We start from the raw sequence: 9,749 nt of genomic DNA, 5'->3' as shown, positions 1-9,749 counted from the left end.
GTGTTGCTGTAAAAAGCTGGAGCACAGGAACCCGGAGCAGAACATTACCATAACTCTGCCTGTGTGATCTCTATTTTCTCTCCTCCGCCCACATGTAAAAATGCTTACCTGGCAAACAACTACGCATGGAGAAGCGTTTCCTCCTCACTCTCACTCTCCCCCCCTTCTTCCACTCATTCACCCCTGCTTATCTTTTTAGAAAGTGTTAATTATTTAGCTGTTTGTGCTTGTGGATGTTCGCCAAATAGCGCTGAGACAAACTAAGCATCTAATGCAAAGGCTGTTTTAATATTTCACCAGACCATCAGAACCGTTGAAAGTTTGCTTTTCGCCTGAGCCGGGGCTAAATAAACAATTCAGGGGTTACTTTTTTAAGAATGCTTAAGTGCTTTAATGGATTGCATGGTTTCTCTGAGAGCCTTCGTGGTATTAATCATCATAGACGTGAAGGGACTCGGATAAGTGATGCGGAACTTCTATGAAAAATGGTGATGATTTGGAGGTCAATACCTGATAAACTGCCATATTGGACAAGAGTTGTTTTCCGTGGCTGTTTCGCCTTGACGACCTTGATGAAGGTCTTGCATCTCTCGAGCGACTCCCAACACATGTGACCCTGTTGGCAGCCGTTCATGTATGTCGGGGCCATATGTTGGTTTGTGTGGCGGCCTGTCAATATCTAGTTAAACATGACTGAAATTAGCCTAGCTAACATTAGCCACCAAAAGCAACTGGTCATAATGCCAGGCCAAATATACAGCTAAAATGAAAACCTCGGAGGATATTAAAGGTGCTATATGTAAGACTTGGCCACCTGTTGAATTTAAACCCCCATCAAATAGAGGGAGTATATCACCAGAATAACTGCTAGCTGCTGCTAACTATATTCTATCTATACATCCATGACTGCAGCTCCTGTTAGCTTGTTAGCTCAGTTAGCGGTGCAGCTAGCTGGAGTGTTGACGTTTACACTGCTAGCACAGGAGCTTTGACCACTTGGAGAAAAAGGTTTACAGGCCTGGGGCTAGCTGGTTAGCATGCTAACTTCAGTATATCTCTGCAACAGAGTACATTGGCATCTCTGACATAACGTCAACACTGTTATGTCTTCACTTTGTGTTGATAATTTTATGTAATTTATTTTTGAATGTGTTAAACAGAAAATGATCACATATGGCCCATTTAAAATAAGCAAGGGCATGTTTTTACTTTATCTGAGGAAGAGCAACAACTTAAGTATTTCTTCATTAAAAGGTTTAATAGTGTGCTTGTAAGCACTTCCCCCAATATATGTCAGTGCCATATGTTGATTTGTGTGGCGGCCTGCATGCTGTGCACGCTGAGCCTCTCTACCTGCGACCAGCTGAGTCCAAACCGGTTGTCGGTCTTGTATCACGGCAGGCAATTACATCCCCAAAACTAGGACAGTTCCTGGTAATAACAGTCACCAGAGCACAATATTTAGTGCAATGAAAAGACATTGTTGCTGTCAGCATTGTTTTCTCAGAGAGGGGATGACGAGGCAGTGGGAATGGAACGGCGCCATGTTGTACAAAGAGGATTATAAAGACAAAACAACTTTGACAAGTCTGAAATTTGAGGACACTTCCAGGGAGACATGAAGACTATCAAAGTCAAGCTGTTTGTCGGAAGGGTGGCAACTTGCTGTTTTCGTGCGCCCTTGCGGATGTGATGGGACCGAAAATACAGATATTGAGTTTTACCTCTGGACTCGAAAGCTGACACTTGACAGAAAAGCACTTTTCAAAGTGGCAGCCGTCTACGCGCACTCAACAAAGCCCCCCTGCCCCTCTTTTGTCAGCAGAGGACATTTTCTTTCAGTGCAACACAACAAATAAATAAATTAGTGTGAGCAATAGGATAATTGTGCAGAGCTGGCTGTGCTGGAACATTTGTGTCCTCATTTATCTGTTCTCTGATACTGCCACATTAATCTATGGTTCTTTTTTTTATGGATGGATTGAAGAGTGCAAAATGAAAGAGGAATGTCTGGAAGTGAAAGACTGATCTTCACTTAATCATGTAGTTGTTTATATAACTGTGGTACATAAGCCATCTCTCTTCTCCACATTTTAATCAACGTAAGTAATGGCAGCCCCTCATATCAATATACCTGAGCCATCTGCTCCTTAATACCAAGGATTTCACTCTCTGCGATTGCACAACGCCTCTCACTACGTCCCGATCAGGATTACAGCTTTGGCAGGGATCAAATTTTGTTTCTGTGCTTTTATTTTCAGAGCTTTTTGGTTGCCAATCTCCGGCATTGTATGTGGACTATACAAGCTGCAGGCGGTGGTTACATGCTTTGTATAGTCCGGTTCACTTACAGTTTATTTGATCCTTCAAAAGGCAACTGGACAATCTGGTTTTATTATTCACCACATCAAACAACATCAATTCAAGGCCATCTAATAATGACAAAACATGGTGCTCACACACTGGCAATCTCAAATTGCATTTCCTTATTAGCAGGCGGTCTGGTGAAAAATATGGAAATGATATTCAGGCAGGTAATAACCAAAAGGCAAGGGACAAAGTGTGTTGCAAATTAGTCTGAACAGTAAGCTCTGTTGTACATTTGCATATTTCTTTGAACACACTGTGGCCCGAATTTGAATGGTTTGAAAAGTTACATCGAAATTCACTAAAAGTAGTCTTAATAAACACCTTGAGTGCTTTAAATCATCACATGGGAACACAGTGATTTTGACTTTGAGTGCCTGCTTACTGTACATGTGATTTTAGTGATCAAAAAAGCCCCAAAGTAACGCTTGATTAATCTATAAATTGACGAATTAAACATTAATCCATTAATGATTTTTGAGAAATTCTCCAAATATTTGCCTAAAAAGTAAAGACAAGTATTATACTTCTTACTCCACTATATTCTACCGACAGCTTTAGGTACTAGTTATCTTTTCAGATTACATTTGTCCACACCTTTCCTGCTCAGTGAAAGTCATTATTCTAAACATTTTGATGATCCAACATTTCTTAATACAGCTGATGAAGCAGCTGTATTGAGAAATGTTGCATTAGTTGGAAACAAAGTTGAAAACATTGCTATGTTTCATGAAAAGTTAACTTTTTAAAGGTAGGCTACATGGTTCTTATGGGAAAGAGAGGCCTTGGTTGTAAGGTTATGAATGCAGGACTTTTACTTGTAGTGGAATATTTTCACAGTGTGGTATCAGTAATTATTGAAGGCCTTCAGCCATTTTCTCTTTAACCAAGGTCTAAGAAGATAGGAGAAAAGACTGTGGGAGTCAGCACAACTGAAAACACACCGATGACCCATAGTGGCAAGCTAGCTTGTGGTTGTTCTGCAGGTAACTATTACAATTTATAGTAATGGGGGAGGGAGAAAAGTTCTAGAAAGTGTTTTCATTGGACGCAAAATGAGTAAACACCTGTGAGTGCAGGATGAGTCATCAACATTCTCATTTCCTGGCTAATGACAAACTGTAAAATATGATTAAAAATACCTACATAACTACTTTTTTGTTGCTGTTGAGCCAGATATTGTCGCATCTGACGTCTGTATCTACTGTAGCATTACATTAGCTGCGATAAGCAACTGATCAAAACAGACCAAATGTATGGCTAAACATCAAACCCTCAGAGCGTATTAAAGGTGCAGTATGTAAGCACTGGCCACCTGTCGAATTCACGCCCCAACAAACAGGGTCAGCACATCACCAGGGTAACCGCTAAGTGTTGCTAACTATTATATTTATACATCTATGACTGCAGCTACAGTTAGCTTGTTAGCTCAGTTAGCCGTGCAGCTAGCTGGACTAACAGGGGAGTTTTGTTGTTTACTAGCACGGGAGCTTTTGAATGCTTAGCTAGTTAGCATAACGTCAACTCTGTTATTTCTTCACATTCTGTTGATAATTTCAGCAGCTTTCCTGGAATGTTTTGAACAAAACGTAACATATTTCCCCTTTGAATTGAGCAAGGACGTTTTGTATTGTTTTTTTTTTGCCAAGAACTCAACTTTTAATCCGACAATGAGGGAGAAGTTGCCGGTGACACAGTGAGCCTTTGAGTACTGCACCTCAACCGAGACGTTACACCCTAATTGGAGCTTTCCACTTGCTCTCTGGGGAAATCTATCACCTCGGCTTCAGGGGGTGACAGTTTTCAGAAAGATGACAACAATGACGAAACAGAAACACCCAAGTGAGTGGAGCATTTTCGTGAGAACTGGTGACGAAAAAAAAAACATTCAGGCACCTCCTTGAATGAAAGCTCCCCGCTCCCACCCTCCGCGGCGGTTCACCCCCACCACCCCCCTCGCTGTCTCGGGGATGGTGTGGTCCAGGAAGCGCGCCTCTCTCCTCTCCTCTCCTCTCCGGCTCCGGTGAATCAGCTGACGAATGGTATCTCCCTCCTCTCCCGGATGGATCGCTCCGCTGAAGCCGGGCAGCCTGAGCGCTGACACAGGAGCAGGTTGCCCACCGCTCGCTCTCCTCCCGCTGCTGCTGCCGCTGCTGGATGTCACGGCGACCGAGCCTCGAGTAAAAAAAAAAAAAAAGCCCCACGAGAAGAGGTTACTTTACTGAATATTTCTTCCCCCCGCCTCGGGCTGGAAGCTACCCCGCTGCCCCCCCTCTTCACCATGGCTTCCAACTTCAACGACATAGTCAAACAGGGATACGTGAGGATACGGAGTAAGAAACTGGGGGTGAGTACTGTTGCACTTGCTGTGTGGCGCGGCGGAGGAGGAGAAGGAGGAGGTGGTGGTGGTGGTGGTGCTTGGTGAGGAAGAGGAGGAGGAGGAGGAGGAAGAGGAGTTCCAGTTGTTTTCAGGGGGGGGCGGCTGGATTAAGAAAGAGGCTTTAATTGCTCCATAGGCAGCCGTCCTGCTGTGAGTTCTTCAAGAGGAAAAACAGATTAGAGCAGCACGAACAGTGGCCAAGTTTCTCTCTTGAGTGCATTGTGCAAAAAAGAAGAAAAAAAAAAAAAATACATGTGCACACACTGAGATGTTGGGAAAAGTGTGTGATTGACAGGTGGTGTCATGTGGAGGTAGCTGGAGATCACCCCCCCCCCTCCTCTTTTTGTTTGCAGGTTCATTCATGAAAGTTGGGCACTTGGGAGCTGTAGTTTTATGAGTGGAAAAAAACTGGAGGAATCGCCCCTTAAAGACATGAAAATGCCATCACATACTGTAATGGGTCTAATAAGGTCACTCATAATTGAGCACCACAGGCTGTAAGTCTCTATAATAATGCATGGTGCGAAATTAACACCATGTTTTATGGTTTCTAGCAGGGGCAGCATAATAGGAATCCCGGGAATGTCGTTTATCACTGTGCAAATTGTCATCAGCCTATTATCAGTACTTCAGCCGACGTGATGAATTGAAAAGTCTCATTGAAATCCAGCTGATTCGGTGCAGATGCCCGGCTCTTCACCGCCTTGATAATAATAATGGATTTCCACTGAGTAAGGAGAAGGAGGGGAAAGAAAAAAAAAAAAAATGGCTTGACTGCTTAAATGGAAATGAATGATATATATTCAATTATGAGCGCCTTATTGTCTGACTCATAAAGCCATCTGCTTTTGTTCATACTTCCAGCTCATTACGCCGACCGGGCGGGCACACTCCCTCTCCTCTGATGAAGTGTGATGATGGAGGCTAATGATGTCTGCCTCCTCACATCATCACCTGGCTTCATCAACAACACTATTTCTGCTGTTGTTTCGCCCCGCCGTCGAGGCTATCTCTGATCACTCTTTGAGAGCGAGTAAGAGAAACCTTTCACTGAGCCCGATACAACAAACGGAAGTGCAAGACGTTTGTTGTTGTTAACATGCAAATAAGCTTGCTCACATACAGTCGGCTCAGTTTATTTACTTCCTCCAAGTGCTGTTAGCGAGATGCGTTCAGGAAAAAAAAAGGAGAGATTGCGTTTGTGCGGAGCGTCTGTGAGTGAGGACGCACGCTGTGTCTGCTGTGCTCGAGGTATGGTTGCCATATCTCTGCCGGCTCCACATCTCATCCCGCTGTTTGTGGAGAAAAAACAGTTTGCGTCCCGAACACCCACTCCCTCAGCCCTCCACCGCTCGCTGCTTGTTTCATCACAGGAAAGCCATGCTGCGATGGCCTCGGAGGACCCCGGTGTGGGCAGATAGAAAGTATTTATCCGTCCACGCTGGGGTTAGTTATTCCAGGCCGATTCTCATTCTGAATCAGTTAGAGAGGACAAAACGAGCGAAATGGAGCAGGAGTAGGGATCTGTACGCCTGAATCAACAGGCACTGATCTCAGTGATCTTTCCCTGTGTGGGGAGAGAGACCTCATCAGTGCTAAATTGCATCATTTCAAGTGTTTTGTGTATGAAAATCCAAAAGTGTGACAGATGCGCACACGAGTAGGCCGACTGGAAAGATGCACATCTGGGTGGAGGTGGATGATATTTAGAGTTGGCTGAAATCCAGAAAAGTGCACGATTTCACATCTTTTTTTATTTTTGTCTAATTTTTGATCAGTCATGATGACTCAACAGAGGCTTGAGAGACAGAGACTTGAGGCATCATTACCCTGATGTGCTTTAAAGAGAGTGAGAGCAGAAGGGTTCTGGAAACATACAGATTAGATTTGGATTAGATACAGATTTAGGAGCACGGACAGAGAGATGCTCTGGTTTCTTTGATGCTGAGCAGTCTTCATCACTATAATGGGGCCAGAAGTGCAAAACACCTCCATGCAATAGTCCAGCCTGTCTCTAGGACCGGTGTTGTGTTTCAATTAGGGCTACAACTAATGATTAGTTCCATCAGTGATTAATCTGCGCGTTATTTTCACGATTTAGCAGTTATGTTTTCAGTTTAACTGTCATTTTTTTTGTCAAAATTATTTCAACGTCGCGTCTTCAAATTACCTCTTTAGTCCAACCTAAAGAAATCTTCATTTACTCTGATAAATGACAAAGAACAGAAGCAAATCCTTACATTTAAAAAGCTGGACCCGACAAATGTTTGACATTCTTGCTTATCAAATTAGTTGACAATTTTCTTTCACTCGACCAATCTTTGCAGCTCGAGTTTCAACACCCTCGTGGTATAAAAAGATGCAAAAAAACAAAACAACCTTTTTCTACAAATTCCTCTTTTCCTTTGACAAATTAAACCAAACAGGGCCAGGTTAATCAATGATAATCTAGTGATGACTTTTTTTAAATTAATTGATTAAATGTTTAATCTATAAGCCGAGTCTGACACCTTCAAATTGTTGCTTTATCCCAAAAAACATTGCAATATTCCCCAAAATAATAAAGCATTAATTTGTTTGTTTGAATATTATTTTTTATTAACACATTTTGAAGATAACATATCAACCACACATACATCAACACCCAAAGCCCAACTTAAACATACTCCCCACATGACCTCGCACACAGGGAGGAATATGAATAACCAATGCGAAGCTCATCTTAAGGACACAAAAGCTCATAGTAGTACATGTCATACACATGTAGTCGTCAAATACAACTGTCAATCACAGAATCGAGAAAGAAAAGATCAGATTGACTCCAAATGTTGCAACAAGGGGATTCTTCCCATTTATGTTGACATTTTAAATCATTAAATCGCAGCTTCTCTGTGTGCACAACTAAAATTAGTCGGTGTCTTTGAGAATACGTTTATTTGCTAGCGCCATGCCCATCATCAGAGCTGCTTGAATGTGTGAAGGGAGAATTAAAGAGTCCTCCCAGCATCCAAAGAGAGCAATGTCTCCGTCTACATTAAACATTTATCTCATACTAGGCAAGTCTTCACATTTGACAAGCTGGAATCTATGCATTTTAGGCATTTTAGGATTTTTGAAACCATCAACTGATCATCAAAACTGCTGCGGATGATTTCAATCAAACTACAAATCAATGTACTCATTAATCTGTTCAGCCCTACAACCAGAGCTCCTCCAGTGTTACGTGTATAAACCCGAGCAGCCTCAATAAAAGCTGTCTGAAACTGGCAAATTTATTTCGATTCAAATAAGAAACCATCTCCTCAAAGGATTGCGTAAACAAGATCACAAATCTGTCCAAACATTTGATGCCAGTGGAGCTGCAACTAACAATTTCCTCTCATTTCCCATGATTCCTCAGATTCTTTTCATGATTGATTCGTTGTTTGCCTGATAAAACGTCTGAAAACAGTGAAAAATCCGTTTTTTTTTCACTCTCACAATTTCCTAAAGCCCTATGCGACGTTTTTCAAATCAGTTGTTTTGTGTATGAACAGTATAAAAACCCAGAGATATTCTGTTTACTGCGACGGGAGATTAAGCAAAAACCCCTACGCTTGAGAAGCTGGATCCAGACATCGTTTAACTTAAAAACCGACTAAAATAATTGCTGATTTTTGTTAATTGACTAAATTGTTTCAGCTTTAAATGCCGCAGACACATTTGAATTGATCCCAAAAAAAGTGCTGAGCGTAGACGTGCCTGTCAGAGCAGCTGGATGTACCTTCTCATCTGGACTTTTTTTAGGCCAGAAAGGTCCCGGCTGTTTTCCTCCTCATGTGATGACTTTTTAATGTATTTTTTTTTTTTAGTGCTTTAAAGGTCTCTCAAATATCACATATCAAGACTTTGCATCACAGTTGACCTTCTAACGCTCCCGCCTCGCTCTCTGTTGTAATGCTGCTGCCTTCTTAAAATGTACTCTACATTATTTTTCATTAGAGAGCAGTACAGTCGAATGGCTCTCTTTTATGCGATTAAAGTGGCCACACCAACACCAACAACACCACCACAGCCGCACAACACCAACGGCTGTGGCTCAACTCATCAGCATCCGTCAGCGTGATTGGCTCATTTCCAAACCCCGTCATGTGTGAAGGTTGAGGCCACGAGGTCAGGTCTGTGTTCTGCCGGGTGATCAAAATTACCAACCGGAGCACTTCTGTTTTTTTCTTCTCCTTTTTTTCCCGGGACATTTGTTTTCCTCCTCCGCCGACATGAATGGCAACGATTTCCTACATTAGCCAACTTCTTTGTCTCTTTGTTGGCTGCTGGAGACAACGGTGCAGTGTTCTTGAATGCACAAGTAGTCTCTCCTTTCCTTTCTCACATCCCCCTCCTCTTCCTCACCTCTCTACCCATTCTCTCACCTCACGTTCTCCCTCCCCTCCCCTCGGCGTCTCACCTGTACTCCCCTCGCTTCACAGTGTCTCTCTCATCTCTCCTCCCCTATTTTATCCCTCTCCCTCTTTTCTTCCCCCTTTATCTGGCTATCTCCCTCACCTCATGCCCCCTTCTCTCTCACCTTTTCTCTCCTTTCGCTGGTTCGCAGACAGCTGAGAGACTGAGCACAAAAGCATCCTATTCATCACCCCGCGCTGCACCCTCCATAACCCCAACAGGCTATTCCCCCTGATACAGCGCAGAGGCACACACGCAGACACACACATTTCGCTTGGTTCAACATTGAAGACTTGGCACACACATGCTCCCGACAAACAAGTAAACAATCTGCTGCCAGAGAACAGTGTGTGGATTCTCAATTAATTTTAATCCTGTGGCTTTGTACCATACAGTATTTATTTTTTTTGTGTGGCGACATGAAGACAAGCTAAAGGGCCAAAAACAAGAGACTTGTCGCGCCGAGAAAAACATAAACTCTCGCAGCGTCTGAGAAAACAGCGGGAGAGATTGTAATCGTTTCTTCCCTCCCTCTCAGCGATGCCATCAGCGCGATGGACTC

At 43.0% G+C, this 9,749-nt stretch overlaps 1 protein-coding gene across 1 annotated transcript in view; it reads left to right on the top strand.

Annotated features, from left to right (window-relative positions):
- Positions 1-4,481: 4,481 nt before the first annotated feature.
- The window catches only part of dok6 (docking protein 6), a 49,089-nt gene continuing 43,821 nt past the window's right edge, over positions 4,482-9,749 (top strand). The window contains exon 1 of the mRNA XM_073488738.1: positions 4,482-4,714. Coding sequence (XP_073344839.1) covers positions 4,649-4,714 — 66 coding nt within the window. The 5' untranslated portion in view covers positions 4,482-4,648. The remainder of the gene's footprint in view (positions 4,715-9,749) is intronic.

Source organism: Pagrus major, chromosome 19 (assembly GCF_040436345.1).
Source record: "Pagrus major chromosome 19, Pma_NU_1.0".
In the NCBI taxonomy this organism is placed as follows: domain Eukaryota; kingdom Metazoa; phylum Chordata; class Actinopteri; order Spariformes; family Sparidae; genus Pagrus; species Pagrus major.
The sequence above is the reverse complement of the archived record's forward strand: the minus strand, read 5'-3'. Positions and strand labels throughout refer to the sequence as shown.